Source organism: Sapajus apella, unplaced genomic scaffold (genome assembly GCF_009761245.1).
Source record: "Sapajus apella isolate SASKATOON/1434 unplaced genomic scaffold, GSC_monkey_1.0 scaffold58, whole genome shotgun sequence".
Classification (NCBI taxonomy): Eukaryota; Metazoa; Chordata; class Mammalia; order Primates; family Cebidae; genus Sapajus; species Sapajus apella.
In genome coordinates, this window is record NW_022436998.1 from 2,733,308 (window position 1) to 2,758,010 (window position 24,703).

Genomic DNA, 24,703 nt, shown 5'->3' on the forward strand with positions numbered 1-24,703 from the left:
GAGAGACTCCCAATAGTGATACTTTAAATGAAATATGATTGAGTAAAGAAAACGTCTGCCACATAATGAGAAGGAAAAGTTGACACCTAAATTTAGGTTTAGTTGTACAAGATGCATCTGTAAATCCTATTACCTTGGTTTTTATTATATATTTTTTTCAAATCACATATTTCTCTACCTGTAAAGAATCCAAGTCCATAATATTAAGATTTAGATAACACTGGTGGCAAACATTCCAATTCCTGGTCACATCTGACAAAATAACTTCTTTCCTGAGTTATAGATTTTTTTAAAAAAGAAAGCTCCAATTGTCACATCCCCAGTAAACATATTTCTAAGGTCAATTAAGCTTGCAAATCAGAATACAAAGGCAAAGATGTTTTGTTCATATCAATATAAATAGCCGTTGCTTATACACTACACCAACTCTGAAGGGCAAGAAAGAAAGGCTTAACTTTTGGTCATTCAACTAGAGTGAGCTTTTAAGCTCCATCTAGACTTTTCTTTTTTGATAGAAATCTCTAGTTCTTCATTTTATCACTGAATCAAAAAATGCTGAAACGTCGCACAAAAAAGTTTTCAGAATATACTCACTTCTCCAAAAGAGTAAGGGCTGTGTTTGGATTCACCCGAAGGTACTTAGAAGCTGGCTGTCCATAATCAGCTAGATAAGTAGACCAATCCCAAACCATAAATAGGTCAAGGAGCTGAGAAAGATGGGGGAACATAAAATGTGAAATTATTTACCCACAGTTAATACATAAATTAAGTATATGCCATCCTTGGTCCATTTTAATACGGCGTGCTTCTTAGATGAAACAGAATGAGGAGATTCATTTTTAAAACTTCATTAACTGTACTTTATAACCAAAATAGATCTTTTCGCTTTGTTACTAAAAGTGCCACGGGGTATTTTCTAGTAAAATACTTTGTGTTTTCAAATAATTGCAAAGTAATTAAAACACTGTTAATAATAATATATATTAACCCTTGTACTGATGTAATTTTATCTTTATGCATTACTCAGCCAGTATCCAAATTTAAATAACAAAGGTTGCTGTACTACAACCTATACGAAGAATTTTGAAGAACTTAAATTGAACCTTTTTTACTCAGAGGTAAGTATGTTTACCTTTCAAAGATGCTGTTTGCACCTAGACTTTTTCCAAAGTAATTTAAACCAAAAGCTCAGATAATCTCAATTAAGTGCATTAAACAACCTCTGCTGGATTCTCTCTCGTGATAGATCCTCGGTAGTATAATTAAATGAGGGCTTCAGGATTCAGCCTAACTCTAGGCTACCATTTTGTGTAAACAAACAACAACAAAAAAGAAACTCTCTTGTTTCCCATGGTGTCTTAAAATTGACTGTTTACTTTATAATCTCCAGTTAGAATCGTTGTCAAATATGGAAGTAATCTTTTAAAAGCTATGCCATGCCTAAACCAAAGCACCAAACTCTTTATCCAACTTTAAAACCCTAATCCCCTTTAAGCCATTTAAAACCAACTTCCTATCCCCATTTGAATTGTTTCAGAAAGCTAAATGCTTTACTTACTACCTTCCTTTAGTTTTTATATTCTTTTTGTTTTAACTCGCTTTTTAAGTAAAGGGTCTTACAGGTTTTGCTTTCAAATGGAGGAAACATTTGCATTTACTTATGGGATACAAGAGCCAACCACTGACTCTGAGAGGGATAAAACTCTGGGGTGATTAAAACCTTATAAAGAAAGGTTACCAGAAACTAGCTTTTCTTGGTGAAGGTAAAAAACTTGTTTGACTCTTTCCCCATCCAATTTAAAGGTATTAATAGAGATTTTCTTGCAACAGGAAGAACACTGTATAATGAAAATATTAACCTATGAAAAGCCACTCTATTTTCTTACAGACAAGATACCATTCTGGCCCATTCCAAAAGTTGAAACACTGGGACAGAAGCTATACTGAGACAATGTCAAAGAATACACTGTCTGAAAAAGAAAAGGGAACTTAAAGTTCTGTGTAATTTTCACCTGTTGTTTGGCCACATTTTCCCCTCCCTTCACAAAGAGGAAAAGTTACTTTCATACACTCAGATGGTAAGAATGTAAACTAGTATAACTTCTCTGGAATGTGATTCTGCAATGTGTTTAAGAACCTTATAAATATGGCCATTCCCTTTGATTCAGTAGCCCTACTTCTCAGAATGCAACTTCAGGAAACAGACAAAAATTTATGCACAAAGATATTAATCTAAAAAATGTTATTTGGGTTATCAAAAAACTGAAAAAAGCCTAAATCTCAATATGAAGAGACTGGTTAAGTAGTGAGGCATATCTGTATGATGACTATCATGTGGTTATTAAAATTAATGTTTACATTGAATTTTAAATAACTTGGGATAATGTTTATGATAAATATTGCTACTTAAGTTACATAAAAACCCATCCAAAAGGACTGGAAGAAAATCTGAGAAAATGTTAAGAATGCTTGTTATAAGCTGGGCATGGTGGTGTGTTCCTGTAGTCCCAGCTACTCCGGAGGCTGAGGTGGGAGAATCACTTGAGCCCAGGAGTTGAGAGTCCAGCCTGGGCAACATAATGAGACTTCACCTGTAAAATAATAATTTTTTAAAAAGAATGATTGTTATTTCTGTGATGAGATTAAGATTAACTTATTTTCTTTATTTTTGTAATACTCTACAATGGATATGTGTTAATACTATAGTTATAAATAAGGTTTATAAATTTATATATTAAAATAAATTTCAGAAATGAACACCCCTCACAGAGTTGTCAATAGAAGCCTCATTTTCAAGGATTCTTCTTTCAGGTGTATATTTTTATTTGCACAACTGTGCATGTGCAATGCATGGAGTCAGCAGAAATCAACCACTTAAGGCTCTTTTTCTCTAGGCTAATTTAGTGGGAAAGGAGGAGCCTACTTAATGAATGAAAAACCTGCACCAACTCCAACTGTGAATACAGAATTGATTCTTTTACAGCACAAAACCGGACTGTCTTAGATAAAGAAACAGTATGCTTACAATGTTCACATATGGTCAGATACCCATATGCAAATCTCTTATATGCAAATCACTAGAAATTACAAGAACAACAAAATTAAACCTACTTGCCCATATGTAGACAAATCTAATCTATATGCTTTCATATTTACATTAATCTTTATTTATGTATTTATTTTTAAGACAGGGTTTCACCATGTTGGTCAGGCTGGTCTTGAACTCGTGGCCTCAGGTGATCCGCCCACCTTGGCCTCCAAAGTGCTTGGATTACGGTGTGAGCCACTGCGCCCAGCCTACATTAATCTTTATAAAAATATTTATAGGCCAGGTGTGGTGGCTCACGCCTGTAATCCCAGCACTTTTGAGGCTGAGGTCAAGAGTTTGAGACCAACCTGATCAACATGGAGAAACCTCGTCTCCACTAAAAATACAAAAATTAGCCAGGCGTGGTGGCGCATGCCTGTAATCCCAGCTACTCAGGAGGCTGAGGCAGGAGAATCGCTTGAACCCGGGAGGCGGAGATCACGCCATTGCACTCCAGCATGGGCAACAAGAGCAAGACTCCGTCACTCCATCTCTCTTTCTCTCTCTCTCTCTCCATATATATATATATATATATATATATATATATATATATATGCGCGCACACACACACACAAATATATATACATACATATATATACACACATATATATATTTATAGAAATACATCTTGTGCACAGTTAATTTACAGATATCTGTAGAAATTTGTTTTGTTTTTTGAGACGGAGTTTCACTCTTGTTGCCCAAGCTGGAGTGCAATGGCGCAATCTCAGCCCACTGCAACCTGCGGCTCCTGGGTTCAAGTGATTCTCCTGCCTCAGCCTCCCCAGCAGCTGGGATTATAGGCATGCGCCACCATGCCCGGCTAATTTTGTGTTTTTAGTAGAGATGGGGTTGCTCCATATTGGTCAGGCTGGTCTCAAATTCCCAACCTCAGGCCTGCCTCGGCCTCCCAAAGTGCGGTAATTACAGGTGCGAGCCACCACAACCAGCCTCAAGTTTGCAAATTAATAGTTAAGGAATTCATTGCCAATGCAGATAAAAAGGCCAAGCATCTAGATAAGATTCATTTATTTATTCCATAAATATTGACTGCTCACCTATCATGTGCTAGATACTGTGCTAGGTTAGGTACCAGAGATACAGTAATGGAACAAGACAAAATCTCTTTCCTCAAGGAGCTTACATTGTAAGTTGGGAATAAAAAGTAATCTTTTGAGTTAACATGGAAGAAATTATAAAGAAAAGTGATTCAGACAGAATCCTAGTAATTTAAACTACAGTAACACATGAGGAAGCTACTATAAGTTTAATACAGAATAAGATAGAAACCATTAACTTATGTAGAAGCTGGTAAATGCTTGCTCATGCCACTCTGTCTACCAATCCAAAGGCTGAAGATCTAATGGTTAAGACATTTCCGTGTCTGTGTCCCAAAGACTACACATGAACATGGGCAGAGAGCAAAGAGATGGAGCCAGCAAGCATGCTGATCTCATATTCTTATTTCTCATTTTCATGTGTCTAGGAATTTTTCAAATGCATAGTACTGCTGGAACAAGTAAATAGAAACAAACTTCAAAGCTGGGCAGGCAAGCTCATAAAGTGTGTCTAGCACAGTGTAACCATTCAGTAGCTATTTGAGAAATAACTGATTTATTGATGATGTCAGACCATTACTCCAAGTTTCCTTGGGAGCTTTTTTCTTAGGCTTCGTAAGTACAGACTACTTTAGCTTATTCTGATAGCTCTCTGGAAAAGGCCAGTGTTGGCTTTTAGGCAAACTATGCCAAGTGAATATAGTGAAGTGACATCCCTCCATCTCTCCCAGCTTTTCATTGGGGTATTGTTAAAGAGGAGAGATCCATCATAATACAGCATTGGGTCTAATGTTAAGTGAGTTAAATGATCTTCCTGGAGAAAGCAGCATTAATATTTCTGAATGGTCTACCAGCCTCCTTCATCCATAAGAATTACAAGGTCATTTTTCACTTTTTAAAATACAGTTCTAGTGAAGGATAAAACAGAAAACCAGGACTTTATTCCTGGGTCCCACCTAACATTATGCCAGGCCAGATTTTATGGACCAGGCCCATTTCCACAGGCGGCTATCCATGCCTGTTCTGACCAAGATGACCCTGGTCTTTGATTGGGATGACTTAAAAGGGGCATGATTGCTCTGGAGTCAGAGTGTGATGGGAAGGAAAGAGGAAACTGGGGTGTTGCCAGGTACAAACACTGATATTCGCCTTCACTCCACCTCAACAGTTATTGCCTTGTGGACTGCCTCTCACAATTGGTTAGGCTTCACAGGATGCACTATGTTCTTAATGCTAAGACCTACAGTATAAAAATCTCACTTGTCTACTTCAAGTTTTGCTTCCTTCAGATGGCAATGCCCAAATAATACGTTTTGTTATTAATCACACAAAATCTCTTTCAGTCTTGTAAATAAACGGTAGGACATGGTCTCAACAGGTGAATTTATTAGTTAACACATATACCTGAAGTTCAAAGATGTAGATCAAACATGAACAAAAACAAAAATCTCCCCAGATTACCCAAAAGCAATTTTACAATTACTTATTAAAGGATAAAGTCAGGCATATGATAATGAAAATTGGCATTAAGTTCTTTAAATGGGTTTCTTCCAATAGTCAAGTAAAGTAATTCTACCTTAAATCCTTTTGGGAAGTGTGCAAAGTATGGATGATATAAAAATGAAAAACCAAAATCATGTGCCTCAATTCTACCTCATCATGATTTATAAGATTATCTGAAATTAGTATCCCAAGTTTTTTTTTCACCAAGGATTCAAAAGTACCCTTCATAACTAATCTGATAACATAAAGTGGACATATGCCAATATTTGTAAGTGAGTTGTACGTTTCACTTCCTCAGCATTCCCTGTGTGTGTCCAGCAAACAAAAAGATCAGCTTAAGGAAAGAAGTGTTACATGGGTGGTCCCATTTATATGCTTAAAATAGTTGAATCACTTCAGAATTACTGAGGAATTCATTTGTGTCAACCCATTTAGCTTACTGACATTTTCCCATCCTACAGACTCACTTTAGGTCTATGCCCAAGGAACTTGGGGTCTCAGACCCGTTGAGTTCACTTTATACAAATGACACAATGAATCTAGGCAGACTTAAAACTATTCTATGAAACGCTTGAAGTGACTTTTTGCCTTTTGTAAAAGTGAACCCACAGTGCCAGGTCATTTTTTCCTTGAATCTGGTTTAGCTTTCTTTGTTTTGGGTCTTTTGGGTTTTGCTTTTGAAGCACCTCAGGGGCAGTGACCCAGGACAGAAGATAAATAAAGTTAAGCCAACCTCAAGAGAAAAGCAACTGGGGATACCAGGTTTGCTTTTGTAAACGTGAACAGTGACCTGGGGGCTCAGGGTCAACCTCAGTCCCCCAAGTTCCCTTTTCCAAACACTAAACCCACCTGGGACCTCAGAGTTGCTTTGCGGATTCCAAAAGTAAACCAGGAGATCATTTTTCCTTTGCTTCCAAAAAACAAAGCTAAGGCCTGGGTTCCTGGAGTGTTCCAGAGATTTAAACAACAAAAGTCCTGGGGGGGAAAAAATGTCCTAAACCCTAATACTGCTTAAAGCAAGAAATACTGGTCCTTCAAACAAATCCTGAGTAATTTGCCACTGGGAATTCAGGAAAAATGGGTCTTACCAAATTAGCTACATTGGAAAAAACCACAAGTCCTTTCTCTAAATATATAGTGAGGTCAAATGATGAGCTCCATATGATTTTTAAAGCACTGGATTTGTCTTCCTTTCTAGCTATCTGAAAACACCACATTTGGAAAACTCCACATGTAGCACAGAAGAGAATTTTAAGTAGCAGCCAAAAGGAGCACAGGCAAAAACTACAATATAAAGAAGCAAAACAGTATTGTGCTTCCAGCCACCTCACTGTTTTGCCTTCAGATATTAACTGCCTTCAAGCTGCCTTCTGGATCTGACACACCCTCACTCAAGCCTGCCCTCTTCCAATGCTCCATCTGCCAGACTTGTTCTTGGCCAGTCCTTCCACTCCCACCTCTGTGAGGACTAGGAGTGAGCTCTGAGCACTTCATGCTGAAGAAGCTGCTTAAAAAAAAGGATCTCTTTAAGAGACTTCACTCAGGTGAACTGTACACACAAAAGTAGGAAGTTCTTAAAGTTGTTTTTATGCCAAACTAATGTAGAAGTCCTAGATAACCTCTAGGTGGGTTTGGAATTTGAAGGGAAAAAAAAAAAAAAAAAGAGGCACATAGTAAAATTTACAAAATTGGATTTATATACGTCCATATTTGCTTTAATTTTTTTTTTTTGGTCACTACCATGGGTAAATAACATATAGATATATAGGTGTGAATTTATGTGGTTAAGTTATTAAAACTAATTTAATCAAATACATAGTTAATAATCAAATAGAGCATATCATGAAACCAACAGTTCACTGCCCTATTCAGAAGTAACCATGAAGTAAGTAAGTAAGGAGTTACTTACTTACAAAAACCATTGTGGTTTTTGTTGTTGTTGTTTTGAGACAGAGTCTCACCCTGTCACCCAGGCTGGAGTGCAGTGGTGCAATCTCAGTTCACTGCAACCTCCGTGTCCCATGTTCAAGCAATTCTTGTGCCTCAGCCTCCAAAGCAACTGGGACTATAGGCGCAGACCACCACGCCCAGCTAATTTTTGTGCTTTTTGTAGAGATGGGGTTTTGCTGTGTTGCCCAGGCTGGTCTTGAACTCCTGGCCTCAAGGGATTCACCCGCCTCGGCCTACCCCAAAGTGCTGGGATTGCAGGTGTGAGCCACCATGCCCCTACTTTAACTCCTTTTTTAGTTCTAGTGATTATCTCACTATCCCTAATAGGCTTATTTTTCTAATTTTGAATTTATTATTTTATAGCTATCACATATGAGAGTTTCCCTTACTTTATACCAGCTCTCTACTTGGGTAGCTATCTTACCATTTTTGTCTATTTTCGTTTCTATAACTTTAATACAATTAAACCTCTATTTCTTGTTACATCACTTTTAAAGTTCTGTTTTTTTAAACAGCTTTGAGATGTAGCATACAGTCCACTCATTTAAGGGTACAAATCAATGGTTTTGACTCTATTCACAGAACTGTACAATCAACTCAATCAATTTTAGAGCCCCTGAAAGAATCCCTATAGCCATTAGCAATCACTCTCCAAATGGAAATCACATAACATTTGGTCTTCTGGCCTGGCATGGTGGCTCACACCTGTAATCCTAGCACTTTGGGAGGCCAAGGCTAGAGACTAGGAGTTTGAGACCAGCCTGGGCAACATGGAAAGACCCTGTCTCTACATACAATTAAAAAATTAGCTCCTGTGGTGGTGCACACCTGTAGTCCCGGCTACTTGGGAGGCTTAGGTGGGAGGCTAGCTTGAGTCCAGGAATTGGAGGCTGCAGTGAGCTATGAACTGTACTACAGAATGGGTAGCAGAGCAAGACCCTGCCTCTATTTAAAGCAAAACAAAACAAAACCTACCACGTGGTCTTTTGTAACTGGCTTCTTTTGCTTAAACATGTTTTCAAGGCTCATCATGTCGTAGCACGCATTATTACTCATTCCTTTTTATTGACAAATAATAATGTATTCTACAGATATACCACACCTTGTTTATCCAAATCATCAGTTGATGGACATTTGAGTTTATCTTTTTGGCTATTAAAAATAATGCCGCTATTGCCGGGCGCGGTGGCTCAAGCCTGTAATCCCAGCACTTTGGGAGGCCGAGGCGGGTGGATCACGAGGTCAAGAGATCGAGACCATCCTGGTCAACATCGTGAAACCCCATCTCTACTAAAAATACAAAAAATTAGCTGGGCATGGTGGTGCGTGCCTGTAATCCCAGCTACCCAGGAGGCTGAGGCAGGAGAATTGCCTGAACCCAGGAGGCGGAGGTTGCGGTGAGCCGAGATCGCGCCATTGCACTCCAGCCTGGGTAACGAGAGCGAAACTCCGTCTCAAAAAAAAAAAAAAAAAAAAATGCCGCTATTAACATTTATGTACAAGGTTTTGTAGAAAACTGTTTTCATTTCTCTTGGGTATATATCTAGGAGTAGAATTTTGTTATATAAACATTTTTTTCTTTTTTTTTTTTTTTTTTTTTGAGATGGAGTCCTACTTTGTCACTCAGGCTGGAATATACTGGCACGATCTTGGCTCACTGCAACCTCTGATTCCAATTCCCGGGGTCAAACAATTCTCTTGCCTCAGCCTTCCCAGCAGTTGGGATTACAGGCAACTGCCACAACACCTGGCTAATTTTTTTTGTATTTTTAATAGAGACAGGGTTTCATCATGTTGGCCAGGCTGGTCTTGAACTTCTGACCTCAGGTGATCCACCCGCCTCGGCCTTCCAGTATTGGGATTAGAGGCGTGAGCCACCACACCTGGCCCTGTATAAACTTTGAATAGGATCTTCTGACTTTCCATTTAGTAATATAACATTGTATGCCTTATGTAGAGTTTTTAAATAATTCTTTTGTCAATTGGGGTAAAATATTTATATCATGTATTTAAACCCAAATGACAAACAGATATTAGACTAAAGTCTCCTGAAAGTTCTTTATGAATGCAGAAAGATGTATGTATGTACGTGTGTGTGTGTGTGTGTGTGTGTGTGAGAGAGAGAGAAGGCATCTTGCTGTCACCCAGGCTGGATGCAGTGGCACAATCTCAGCTCACTGCACATAACCTCCACCTCCTGGGTTCAAGTGATTAACCTGCCTCAGCCTCCCGAGTAGCTGGGATTACAGGCACGTGCCACCATCCCAGCTAATTGTTGTATTTTTAGTAGAGACAGGATTTCACCATGTTGTCCAAGCTGGTCTCAAAGTCCTGACCTTAGGTGATCTGCCTGCCTCAGCCTCCCAAAGTGCTAGGATTACAGGCATGAGCCACCGTGCCCAGCCAATGTTAATAAATTCTTACCAAGAATTTTTAAACCTGTTTTTGAAAAATAATAAAAACCTACAAGTATTCAATAGAAGAAAGAACCTGTCATGTCATTTCCTCAAGTAGATTCACTTCAAATAGTTGACTGTGACTTAGATTTTTATAATACACACCACATGCACAGACAGAAACACACACACAGGCATGGCTTGTTTCTCTTAAGTGTACTGAACATAAGAGTTCAGCTTCCTGACATTGTAAGGTAGGTAATAAATGAAGCAGTAGTACTTTACCTAATTACTGAAACAAAAAATCTGGATTTAGTCTGCTTTGTGTCTTCTCTCTGACAATTATTGCATCTAATTTATTGACGAATAGTACCAATTTACCTTCCTAAATATTTTCAGTATTTACTTTCTTCCACCTTCTTTTTTTTGTTTTTGTTTTTATTTTTTTTGATACATAGTCTTGCTCTGACACCCAGGCTGGAGTTCAGTGGTGCAACCTCGCATCACTATAAACACTGCCTCCTGGGTTCAAGCAATTCTTGTGCCTCAGCCTCCCCAATAGCTAGGATTACAGGCACAGGCCCCTGTGACTGGCTAATTTTTATATTTTTAGTAGCGAAAGGGTTTCACATGTTGGCCAGGCTGGTCTCAAACTCTAGGGCTCAAACGATCTGCCTGCCTCAGCCTCCCAAAATGCTGAGATTACAGGCATGAGCCACTGCGCCCAGCCCTCTCCCAACTTTCCATCCCTCCTATTACTACTACTGTCCTAGTTCAGACATCATAATCTCTCCCCTGGGGCCTTTGATCTTACCTATTCCCTCTGCCTCTCTCTTCCAATAACCCAGCTCAGCCAACCTTCACAATGCTGCCAGAGAGATCCAGCTAAAACACAAATTTGATCACATCATTCCCTTGTTTAAAACCTTTGATGGCTCCCCATTTCCCACAAGATAAAGTTCAAGTTTCTTAACATGACACGCAAAGCTCTCTTGCACCTTATCCAGCTCAACCTTTTGGCTTCCTCTCCCTTCATGTAACCCACGCTCCTAAATAAGGAACTACTCTTAGTTCTCTTAGAAACTATGACTCGGCCAGGTATGGTGGGTCATGCCTGTAATCCCACCACTTTTGGGGGCCAAGGCAGGCGGATTACCTGAGGTCAGGATTTCGAGACCAGCCTGGTCAACATGGTGAGACCCCATCTAGACTTGAAAATACAAAAATAGCTGGGTGTGGTGGCAAGCGCCTGTAATCCCAGCTACTCGGGAGGGCAAAGCAGGAGAATTGCTTTAACCTGGGAGGCAGAGGTTGCAGTGAGCCGAGACTTTGCCATTGCACTCTAGCCTGGGTGACAAAAGCAAAACTCGGTCTCAAAAATAAAAAAACAGAAACCACGACTACCCCCAGGACATTCCTCATTCCTCAGCTCTTCTGTATGGAGTCTCCTTTCCCTCCTTCTACGCCCAGGTAGCTCTTACTTAGTTCATAACGCTTAAGTCTAAATCAGTCTCCCAGGAAGCCTCTCCAGACCATCTTGGTTGGGTTAGCTGTCACTCTTTTGTGTCCTCATACTACCCTATACCTATCTGTATCAGGGTGTTTTTCACAGTATATTGATTATTTTGGATTAGTTTATTTACCCACAAAAGAATCAAATATCAATAATTCCTTTTTTACTCTGGGTGATTCATAGCTATCCCAGTCCTTGCCTCCTTCCAATATCTTAATAGTTGAAGTGTCTTTTCCCTCCTTCTAATAATGTACTTCATAAGTGCCTCAAAGCTGGTGACTTATTTTGCTTAGTTTCTATATCTTCACATTTAGCCCAGTAATTAGCATATACTAGGCATAAACTATTTGTTGAGATTAACTGCATATGTTATATTGATATATAATTCCGTAAGTCTATACTGAACCCATATCATATACACGAACAAGTGCTATGTTATCATTTACATGTAAACTATTAATAATTAAGACATCTCTGAATTTTAGTAATGTTTTACAATTATCCTGAAAGCCAGACTAGGCTAGTTATTGATTGATTTAATTTGTGCCATAGGATGTACTAAAATATTTCACAACCAAAGTTCTGCTCCTTTTGTAAACCGGTGAGGCCACCATCAAACATGTTAAATAAACATTCCCAGGTCATACATTTAATTTTCTGTACAGATTCGTTACATCATCTGCTACACTTACATAACAAGCAGTTATGTAATGACTTCACCAATGAAGCGCAAAGACCTCTAATACTAAGGAAATCAAACCTTGAAACTCATGATGAGAGGTGTTCAATAGACTTTCAGTTCTCTCTGATGAGTCACTTTGCTCCATTGAAGCTATGAAGAAATAAGATCTGCTTGTATGAATTGACTTTGGAAGAACTTGAGCAACAAAGGAAGACAATATAAATTAGCCAATTAAAAAAATTGTATGCCAACATGTCTATAAGATATGGCAATTGCTTGAATGAAGGAAGCCAGACCAGACTAGGTTTCTGCAGTACAACTGTTAAGAAAAACGTGAGGAAAGAGAATAACTAGTTTTTCCAAATTTGAAAAAATCTAAGTGGTTAATCTCCCCAACTCAATAGTTATACCTTAAAATAAGGCAAATGAACACCTGGAGAGTCCAATAGCTAGATTAATTTAGTCTTCAATATAAGTAGTCACATATGTTTTACTCTAAAATTTTAGGAAGTCAAACAATACTTATAATTTGCTATTAGTTATAAACAATGACTCTCACTTGTTTTATTTTTAAAGTTGAACTAAAATTAAAACTAAATACTTGGCCGGGCGCAGTGGCTCACGCTTGTAATCCCAGCACTTTAGGAGGCCGAGGCAGGCAGATCATTTGAGGCCAGGAATTTGAAATTAGCCTGACCAGCATGGCAAAACCCATTCTCTACTAAAAATACAACAATTAGCCGGGTGTGGTAGCGGGTACCTGTAGTCCCCTCAACCTGGGAGACTGAGGCAGGACAATCGCTTGAACCCAGGAAGTGGAGGTTGCAGTGAGCTGAGATTGTGCCACTGCACTCCAGCCTGGAAAACAGAATGTGACACTGCCTCAAAAAAACAAAAACAAAAACAAAAACACCCAAAAAACTAAATATTGAAGTTCCCAGAGGCATCTTATCATTCTCTTATTTAAAATGGAACTCAAGCCATTTAGGATAACTGAAACAAACCAAGATCATTAAATCCCAATTGCCTCAAGAGGAAAAAGGAGATCATTTCTATGGCAATAATTAGTGGGAAAAACAGACTCCAATTTTAGCAATAAATCTTTGGTGAAGTGACCTGAATTTCAGACTCAAATCTCATTTCTTATGCTTTATAGAGATAAAAACTTGGTTTTGTGCCCCAGAGTATAAATACAGACCCATTACCATTTTGCCTTGGGTTTCTGAAGGAATGCAAAGTTGGATTACCATACTTAGCCTGATGGAAATAAGGAAAATAAGGATCTTTGTGGTCTCTGTTAAAGACAGTATTACATTACCTTGGTGAGTATTTATTTAAGAGGGTTTACAACCTCACTCATTTCTTTCAAATATTATATTTTGTAATCTTTACTCAATTAAAAAGATAGGTATTTCGTTTACTTTTCTTGAATCTCAAAGGTACTTCTCTTACGATAGATAATGTATTAACCCCTAATTATCCATTTACTTCCAGGCCTGATTGTATATGTAATTACCTTCTGTCACGTACAATAATTTGCGCGACAAACATGTCAGAACACTTGCTGCTTAGTCTGTTTCAACAGATAAATGTAGTCTTTCCATACCCTCAAGGCACAATTAAACATGAAGAAAAAAGGCAGTTATCAAACTACACTGAAGCTGATTCACTAAGGCAGGAGTTCACAGCATGTAGTCAGGGCTTACTTTGGGGCCTGATGCTTGCTTGAATGCTTAGTAACAGATTTCTGAGACGGGAAAACAGTGACAACGCTGTAACATTCTGACCAGTGCAGTTAGCCACATGAACTTCAAAATGGGGAACAGATGAATTTTAAGATGTAGCTTAGTTAGTTAAGAAGCAGCTACTGGTTAACGGCTATTGAAGTCACACCTTTACTACAGGTTATTGGATAAAATTAAAAAAGAGAAACTAATAAAAACAGCAGGCAAAGGACTTATTTTCTCGGGAAGATAAATGCAGCCACTGGAATTAAGTGGATTGTGATCTAAGTCCTGCGATGCTTGCACGATGTGAATCTGCACTATGGGAGTATGAAAAGAAATCCCCACCTGACCTCTGGATAACCTAAAAACAGGAAATTAGGACATTTCTAAGCAAAATAGGCTGTGTTATCCTGTTAAGATAATTGTTTCCATTGACACTTTGCATAAACATCTTACACTAGGCCATCAGAAAAAACTCAAGCCATGGCGTCTCTTCTTTGTAATACATAAAAACAGTGCCTGGCCCAGTGCCCGGCCCAGTGCCCTCAACACAGTTGAGAAGGTAAAGTTTGTTGATGATAATTAAGAGAAGAACAAAGAAGAGAAAGAGAAATAATAAACAGGTAAGAAAACTGGAAATAATCTTTAAGTATTTACAGTTGGTTGAAAGTAAATTCATAAAATATTAAAAATACAACTTAATTCAAAGTAACAATCTGGGGTAATTAAGAGCATATGCAATGATTTTAAGGAAAGCTCTATAGACAGTGCAACTTAACATGAGTCAGCATTTTAAAAGAATACTTGTAAAATATCTGATATTTGATTATGGTGCTTCAGAATGGTAGAAATCAGCACCATCTGGCTGCTAAAAATCAAGCTCTTCCTTTGTATCACTTAATCAATAGTCTATGGATATTATTTGCCTATCCAATTACACTTCACTTAAATAAGAAAATATTTAAGAGCTAATACTTCTTATGACATTGTCTGTTTGGGTTACCATAACCAAATACCACAGCTTGAGTGGCTTATAAACAATAGAAATGTATTTTTCAAAGTTCTGGAAGCATACTATATAGCAGGCACCAGTAGTACTTACATTTATGCCCTACTAAATTTCCTCCCAACCTGATTTTTAAAAATCAAGCTACATTCATTTTGAGAAGGAGTCTTGCTCTGTTGCTCAGGCTGGAGCGCAACAGCTCAATCTTGGCTCAATACAACCTCTGCCTCCCAGGTTCAAGCGATTCTCCTGTCTCAGTCTCCCAAGTAGCTGGGACTACAGGCACGTGCCACCACGCCTGGCTAATAGTTTGTATTTTTAGTAGAGACAGGGTTTCACTGTGTTAGCCAGGATGGTCTCGATCTCCTGACCTCATGATCCGCCCACCTCAGCCTCCCAAAGTGCTGGGATTACAGGCGTGCGCCACCACGGCTGGCCACTACTTTCATTTTGAATGAATCATTTAAGGGAGTTACAAATTCTGAGTCCCAACTTCCTCTTCTGTAAAAGAGACTGTGTCCACATATGAGAAGCACTATATTTGACACTAGTGATGAAAAGACGGTGATGGCCCAGTCTTTGGATTTAAGAAGTTCGTAAGTATAAAGGGAAAGATATTCACACAAACATAATTACAAACGAACATGCTGATTACACAGACGGACATATGTGTAGGTTATCATTAGAGCATTAATTATTGCTTACGGGGTGGGAAGTAGACCCAAGGAGCTATCTTAGATGATACCCAAACTGAGTCTTAAGAAGGAGTTAATCAAAGGAGAAGTCATGGTATTTCAAGCAGATGGAACATGTGAGGAAAGATACAAGGGCAAGAAACAGTTGTGCTTATGGGGAAATGCCATGCACTTTAGTGCTACTAACTTGAAATATGAGTAAGCAGGTAGAGGGTAGTATAAGACAGGCTGGAGAAGGGGTCAGGGGCTGACTCATAAAAGGATATATATACGCCTTGTGAAGGAACTTTGGGTAGCCATTGAAAGGTTCTAAACAAGGAAGCTGGCCGAGTGCAGTGGTTCAGGCCTGTAATCCAGCACTTTGGGAGGCTGAGGCAGATGGATCACTTGAGGTTAGGAGTTCAAGAGGTTAGTTTGCCAAGCCAGCCTAGCTCACATGGCAAAACCCTGTCTCTACAAAAACACCAAAATTAGCCAGGCTTGGCAGCATGTGCCTGTAATACCAGCCACTCAGGACGTTGAAGCAGGAAAATCACTGGAACCCAGGAAGCGGAGGTTATGTGAGCAGAGATCACAACACTGCACTCCAGCCTGAAGACGGAGCAAGACTCTGTCTCAAAAATAAATAAGGCAGGGCACGGTGGCTCACGCCTGTAATCACAGCACTTTGGGAGGCCAAGGCAGGTGGATCACAAGGTCAGGTGTTTGAGATCAGCCTGACCAACATGGTGAAACCCCATCTCTACTAAAACTACAAAAATTAGCTGGGTGTGGTGGCATGCACCTGTAATCCTAGCTACTCGGGCCACTGAAGCAAAAGAAGCGCCTGAACCTGGGAGGCGGAAGTTGCAGTGAGCTGAGGCACCACTGTACTCCATCCTGGGCAACAAAGCAAGACTCCATCTCCAAATAAATAAATAAATAAGTCCAGGCACGGTGGCTCATGCCCTTAATCCTAGCACTTTGGGAGGCCAAGACGGGAAGATCACTTGAGGTCAGGAGTTTGAAACCAGCCTGGCCAAGATGGTGAGACCCTTTTGTATTTTTTGTAAAAAAAATTAGCTGGGCATAGTGGTGGGCACCTGTAATCCCAGCTACTTGGGAGGCTGAGGCAGAATTGCTGGAACCTGAGAGGTGGGGGTTTCAGTGAGCCAAGATTGTGCCACTGCACTCCAGTCTGGGTAACAGAGCAAGACTCCATCTCAAAAAAATAAACAAAAAAGGGAGCTGACATGGTCAGATTCACCACTTAGGTTCTGTAATAAATGCACTTATGGCAGAAAAAAAAATTAGGAGACTGTTGTAACAATCTTAAAATACATTGGAACAGACAGGTACATAGTTGGGATAGAGAGAAAATGATGAATACGTGGTAGGCAAGTAGTTAACATGGACAAAAGAGGGTGGGTTTGAGAAATATTTAGGAGAAAAAAATCCCTAGGACATGGTGATGGTCTGGATGTAGGGCATGGGGGAGTGGTTCTACCAATCAAAACAGAGAACACGAAAGAGGGATGTGATCTGAGAATGAGGGAAGACGACATGTGAACAGCTTTGGTTACACAGCATGTGGAACACACACCTAAGTCAAATGGTTTACCAAGCATCTAGATATGTATCTAAGGCATACAAGAGTTTATGCCAGAGATTTGATGAGAGTGGGTCAGCTCACCTAGGCCAGGAGTATTGGGGGCAGTGTTCTAAGGAGAGAAATCTTGGGAACACCAATATTTAGGAGGAGAAAAGGAGACCACAAAAAAGAAAGAGGAAGAATGTTATGGGAGTACAGACTTTGAAGGCAAGAGAATTTTAAAGAGGACATGATCCACATTATCAAATGCAGCAGAAAGAACCAGTAGAATATGGGCTAAAAATGTCTACTGGCCTTCCCTGGTGACCTAAGTGAACACTATTTCAGCAGTGTGGCAAAGCAGATAGGAATGGATTGAGGAATGAATGAGATGAAGAAATAAGGATCAATTATAAACCATTCTTTTAAGGATGCAAATGAGGGAAGAGAAACTGGAAATAGCTAGAATGTTTTTAGGCTAAGAAAAGGATAAAGCAGAGGAAAGGCAGATGAATGATGAAACAAAATCCTACAGAAAAGATGGGATCAAGGGAAAAGGAAGATGAGAGCCTCATTAAAACGGCTTCCTAACACCAGAGAATGAAGGACAGGAAGGATGTGTGTGGATACAGAGAAGCTGACTACAGAAGCAACCGTGATAGATTGACGGTGATAGAGGTGGAAGACAAGAGGCTCAAAGAGGCTGGAGCTTTCACTCAAGAGTAAAGGAACAATGTTCTACAAATAGAAAGGAGAAGCCAGGGGAACACCAATCTCATTCACACCGTGCAGCCGGTGAGACAATGCATCCTGCCACTAGAGAGAGCTGCAGGGCTAGCAGTATTCTCTGAATTCTATGAAAATAAGGTGAAGAAAGCATTCTGCCATACAGTTTGAAGCTGTAGGGCCATTTTCATTGGAATGAGGGTTTTCAGGTGGCACAGTATAAGAGGGCCAGAAGAAGTGAAAAGATGATAGACAAAACAAGGAGTGAAGAAACAAGAAAAATGTTGGAAAGTAAGAAGGAGTAGAGTAAGGAAGTGGGAAGTACTTAATTTCACTGAATAATCAGATATTTTAATCTTCTAAGATGAAAGATGTGTGATGGGGAAGTAACAGAAGCAGCAGTGTCTCCCAAGTCTCAGAGAGAAATGGTGAAGGCTGCCCTGAGATTTTCAAAAGGGAAGAGAAGCCTCTATTTGGATGGGGTGAACCTCCAGATATCTGGAGCAGCAGCAAGGGAACTCGCTGGAAAGCACTTCTAAGAGGTTTGGAGCCAGGGGTTAGATTTTTAGAAGTCCCTTCCAATTCTCAAGTCTTAGGATTTTATGACCATGAAGATCACTGAATCACACACTGAAGATCATTGGTAGATGTTCTGACATTTACAAAAACACGAACGGGTTCAAAGAAAAGGAGAGAACTGTACACTGCAAAATCCTCTAGGGACTAAACTGTGACTTAACAATGAGGACTAAGTGTCGTAATGTGTCTCTAAGAAGGACATTTAGACAATAATGCTGTAAATGATAGTCTCAAATCAAAACATTACCTTCAGCAGTATCAGCTTTTGGTGTATACTAGTAAAAATTTTCATGACAAATATTACCCACTTGGCTCTGAAGAGGTCACTATTGACCTTTTGGCTTCCCAAAGTACTGGGATTACAGGCAAGAACCACCATGCCCAGCCTTAAATTTATTTAATAGACGGTTTTATATATATATATATATATATATATATATGTATGTATATGGAAGAATACAACCCTTTGAAGTGCTAGCAGAGTGTGAGCAGCACTGAGTTCTCTGTGCAAACTAAATTAGAAGATGCACAGAAGGTGGCTATGGGCCATCGATAGCTTCCTAAAGTGCGGAGTGCACACATATGCCTCCTTTTCTTTTGTATGTTTGTTTTCCCTTTCTAGTCAAATTTTGAGTTCTTCAAGGGTAGAGGTAATAGCTCTTCTCCCTTTAGGGTACTCAATTAAAGCTTGTTGAACTGAGCTAAATTATATTTCATAGAACACTTTAAGAAGCAAAAGTTTAAGAATTATGTCTCTTCTGAGACAAAACAGCCACAAAGGAAGAGCAGAAAGATTATACATGAAAAAGTTTCTAATTTAAACCACTGGAAAAGTTTTGAATCACTATTGTTTGAGTCTATAACTCTGTCATGTATATATACATCTCATTCAAGTGGAGTGCAGGCTGTTCTCTATTTTATAAAAGTAAAAGTTGAGTTTCAGGGAAATTTTGTGCTATGTTCAAATTTATATGTAAAATAGGATTAGAAGATTATTTCCTCAATTTATAAATTCACTGCTTAAACAATTAGACTAGGATGGCTTAATTTACACAAACATTTCCTTTTATTTGTATGTGTAGCCAATCTGCTTTCAAAAAGAATACTTTGTCGGATTTCTTAGAACTCTATTGTCAGATGCACAGTGGATATGGCAAATACAGTATAGGTTGTCTAGGGAATGCCATTTTATGTAGCAAAAAGATCATAACTGAAAATAGGAATCCTGGTTATAATATTCACTAGTATGTAAAACAGTGTACTTACTGTTTTTCTAACAAAGCATTTAAATATTTAAACTGCTCACAACTATCCTCCAAACTCAAAGAAAATTATACAAGAAAAAAAGTATTTCCAGTCAACAAAAAAAAATTTATTAGAGAAAAATATTTATTTTTTCTTTTTTTTTTTTGAGACACAGTCTCGCTCTGTTGCCAGGCTGGAATGCAGTAGCCTGATCTCTGCTCACTGCAACCTCTGCCTCCCAGGTTCAAGCGACTCCCCTGCCTCAGCTTTTCAAGTAGCCAGGACTATAGGTGCACACCACCAAGCCTGGTTTTTGTATTTTAGTATAGATGGGGTTTCACCATGTTTGCCAGGATGGTGTCGATCTCCTGACCTCATGATCTGCCCACCTCAGCCTCCTAAAGTGCTGGGATTACGGGCATTAGCCACCACGCCGGCCAAGAAAAATATTTCTTAAAAATGAATAACAGCCAGGCTATTAAGGTGGGCAGATCACCTGAGGTCAGAAGTTTGAGACCAGCCTGGCCAATATGGCAAAACTCCATCTCAAATAAACATACAAAAGTTAGCCAGGTATGGTGGTACATGCCTGTAATCCCATCTACTTGGGAGGCTGAGGAAGGAGATTGCTTGAACCTGGGGGGTAGAGGTTGCAATGAGCTGAGACTGCACCACTGCACTTTAGCCTGGGCAACAAGAGAGAAACTCCATCTCAAAAGAAAAAAAAAAAAAGAAGAATAGGGCCAGATGTAGTGGCCCTAATAATCCCAGCACATAGGGCGGCTAAGATGGGAGGATCACTTGAGGCCAGAAGTTTGAGACCAATCTGGGCAACATGGTGAGACTCTGCCTCTACAAAAAATACAAAAATCAGCCAGGTGTGGTGGCACACACCTGTAGTCCAAGCTACCCGGGATGCTGAGCTGGATCACCTGAACATGGGGAGATTGGGGCTGCAATGAGCCATGATCACAGAACTGCACTCCATCCTGGGCAACACAAACAGACCCTGTCTCAAAAAAAAAGGAAAAGAAGAATAGGAAGTTTGGCAAAAATGTGAATTAATTTTTAGAAAAAACACATAGTTCCTTGTTGAGTAATGCCAATGTTAACATTTAATCGTTAGTTTACTACATATATAATATTTATCAGAGGCCAGAATATCACTACCCTCTACAGTTGACAGACTATTCCAAAAATTTTAACCTATTTTTTTCCGTGAAAAAAACAGCAAGAATTTTGATGACTGAAAACAGGTAAATCTGAGACTGTCTCTTTTTACATTATGCACAGTCTGTGGAAACAAAGACTTAATTCTTATGTAACTCACTGAAAATTTACCTTAAAATTAATCACATTACAATAATGCTTATATTGTAAATAAGAAATATTCCATATTTGCCCAACTGCACACTTAAATGACATAATTTTTCCATAAGTCTGTTAACTTTGTTTATTGTCATATTGCCAAGTTACATATCTCTCTTAAAAATAATTCCAATTTGTATGCTTTTTTGGAGAGCGTTTTCAGCAGTTCCTGGTATTTCCATTTCTAAAGGCCTACAGAAATACTTATACAAGTGCTCAATATATATGTATAAAGATATTAATGGCAGCATCATTTACAGATAGAAAAAAACTAAAGAATCCATAATGTCCAACAAATGAGGACTTGTTTAATAAATTATGGTATATTTACACTATAGGCAGTACAAAGAAATGAAAAAGAATGAAACATTCATATTTACCAATATGAAAGCACGTTGCATGAAAAATGTGAATTATAACATAAATGCTCCCATTTCCCTACCCCAAAAAGGAAATAACTACATGTGTGCATATAAGTATCTGCATGTATACATGTTTGAATGTACACTATAAAGGTCTGGAGGGAAATAAACCAGTAACTGTAAGAGATTTAAGAGTAGGGAAAAATGAGAGCTTTCTCTTTAGGTTTGATTTTAGTTTTTTGTTTTGTTTTGTTTTGTTTTTCTTTTTTCTTTTTTTGAGATGGAGTCTTACTCTGCTGCCCAGGCTGGAGTGCAATGGCACAATCTCAGCTCACTACAACCTCTACCTCCTGGGTTCAAGCGATTCTCCCTGCCTCAGCCTCCCAAATAGCTGGGATTACAGGCACCTGCCACCATGCCCAGTTAATTTTTTGTATTTTTAGTAGAGACGGGGTTTTGCCATGTTGGTCAGGCTGGACTGGAACTCCTGGCCTCAGGTAATCCATCTGCCTTGGCCTCTCAAACTGCTGGGATTACAGGCATGAGCCACCACGCCTGGCTAATTTTAGTTTTAACAGTGAACATACAATATCACTTTCCTGTGTTTTTTTTTTTTTCTGGAGATGAGGTCTTGCTCTGTCAACCAGGCTAGAATGCAGTGGTGAGATCTCAGCTCACTGCAGCCTCCATGACCCAGGTTCAAGCGATTCTCATGTCTCAGCCTCCTAACTAGCTGGGGTTACAAGCGTGTGCCAATGCACTCGTCTTATTTTTAGTAGGAATAGAGTTTCGTCATGTTGGCCAGGATGGTATAGAGCTCCAAGGCTCAAGTGATCTGCCCACCTCAACCTCCCAAAGTGCTGAGATTACAGCTGTGAACTACCATGCCAGGCCTGGTTTTGACAACTACTATAGCTCTGTAAAATGTTAGCACTGGGGGAAGTGCACAAGGGAACTCTCTATATTTGTAACTTTTTGTGAGTAATTATAGTACTTTTAAGAAATTTTTTAAAACAGTGAGCATATACAATTTTTGTAATTATTACAGTGTTTTTTGAAAAATCATTTTACAGGGTAATTTTCCAAACTACAAAATAGCTCTAACCTTTACTTTTAAAATAATCATAAAAATCTGAGTTGAAAATTCATATCAGTAGCTGAAGGTATAAGCACAAATCACCTACATATTTAAGCACATAAACTGTAAACTTCCAGACTTATGATACCGGAGCAAAAAGAAGAAAAAGGCAAAAACCACTTAGGTTCAGACTAATCCTTTGCAATCTAAGCTTTCCCAAAAGGGCAGCATACTTTTCTAATATCTGGACCTTAAGGTAAACTTTGTGAGATGTCTGGTCTTGTTATATTCAGAAATAAACCCCAATGTATCTTCCTTTAATTCTTTGGCACTTCAAATGAATTTAGGATTGTCTGACGAAAAAATGCTTGCTGGAGGAGCTGTGTGAACAAGCTTGTTGTCCTGCTACTATATCTAGTCAAGCATTCAGATACTACAACTTTGGCAAATCCCATTAATACTTTAAGAAGTCAAAGACTTTAAAACGTCTAAAGAAAGTTCCTGTGAAGTAGTCGCAGGGGCAAGTTTAAGCAAGCAGGGCGTGTATACAATATAGTAACAAAATAATGCAAACAAAAGAAGATTTGTTTAATTATAGTGGAAATAACTGTTATTTAAAAGTGCCTTCTTCCTCATCATAAAAGAATAAACTGGACTAGTGGCAAAAGAATTGTATGTTGTGATGCCTTAAGATTAGAAACAGAAGACATACATTTCAAAGTAAAGTCCTGGCAGACGTCCAGTCTCCATGGCAAGAATTCTGGCCAAATAATTCCTTCGTAAGTTTCAAGGCTTGTTCATGTCCCTTTAGACAGAACTCAAAGTTGTTCATTTTGAGTCAAATACAAGTGTATGTTTATCAGGGTTTTCCTATCTTTCTGTTGTGATGTACATGGGAACTTCTTTCCTAAACCAACTTATTTGAGGGTATGGTAGAGAGAGATTATCAGGCCACGTATAAAAGGATAAAAGAAAATCGGTGAGGGGCTAAGAACAAGGAGGTGGATGCCCAGGGTACTTCCCTTTTCAAGCAAGATTGATGGAAGAACAAGACAGCTTTTAATAGTTCATCATGATATGAACCTAGCACAGCCTATCCATTGCCCTGATAAACTGTAATAAAAACCAATAGATGGTAGCTGCTGACTCAATCAACTGATAACCTCTTTAATGCAAGCTTCACAGAATTCCTAACCTTAGGAAGATTAGGGATGCTAGGTGAAAGTGCTCTCCCAGAAGTAAACTCTACAACATTTTCCCTCACACATCTCATTAAACCACTGTAATATATATAGTTGGAATAGTTCAGGAAACAGTTTCCAAGGTCATGCAGTGTTATTAAGAAAAGCAGGACTCCATCCTGTCTCCAGTTTCCTACACAATAGTGTTCTTGTCATCAAGTCATTCAGATACATTAGTCGCTTTTTACACTCCTAACTTTTTATCCTTTAGCTGTCTTTCCGAATCCAATAGTCTTTGTCTTCAACTTTATCTCATTAATGCCAACTAACTTATCTCTCAAAGAGTCTGGCTCTTATTTTATTGTCTACCACTCGCTTCTTTTTCCCCAGTGCCTGGCACTCAATAAACATTTTTTGTTCAAGAAATGAATGAGTAAATGAACACACAAATAAATCAAAATCCACACATACCTCATGCTTTCCACTGCAGTCCACTAGCAAATGCTTAATTTATTTATATATTGCATTGTTCCAAAACAGTTTTAAGGCAATTTAGAAAAACATACACAAGATAAATTTAACTTAGTTAACTCAGAAAAGCCAGGGCCATGAGAAAAATGAGAGTAAGATGAGATTAGTATACAAAATACATGTAATGCTAATGCTATATTCCTGAGTTTTTCTGTCTCCAAAATAAAGAAGAAAATACTATTAATTATATAACTCACGGTTCTCCTGAAATAAAAACAAACCAGCTGCTCGAGGTAAATTCAACTATCTGTAATACTGAAAGCAGAAATCTCTGAGTCTACTGGAACTACTATGAAATACAGTGAACCCTATCATCAGTAGTTACTACAGCAATTCTATCATCTGTAGCCTGGACTACCAAAACAATCATCTAATTGTTCTTCCTGATTCTAATTTTGTCCCTTTTAAATCTATTCTCTTTAAAACTGCCAGAATAAACTCTCAA

The 24,703-nt window shown here is 38.8% G+C and overlaps 1 protein-coding gene across 9 annotated transcripts in view; it reads right to left on the reverse strand.

Moving 5' to 3' along the window:
* EXOC6 (exocyst complex component 6) overlaps positions 1 to 24,703 on the reverse strand; it is a 216,707-nt gene that overhangs the window by 1,755 nt on the left and 190,249 nt on the right. For all 9 annotated transcript variants that reach the window (XR_004258977.1, XM_032245517.1, XM_032245522.1 and 6 more), the window contains one exon: positions 595 to 707. Coding sequence is in view for 8 of the 9 variants with exons in the window: in XM_032245517.1 (XP_032101408.1) it covers positions 595 to 707 (113 nt within the window). In the remaining variant the exon portion in view is untranslated. The remainder of the gene's footprint in view (positions 1 to 594; positions 708 to 24,703) is intronic.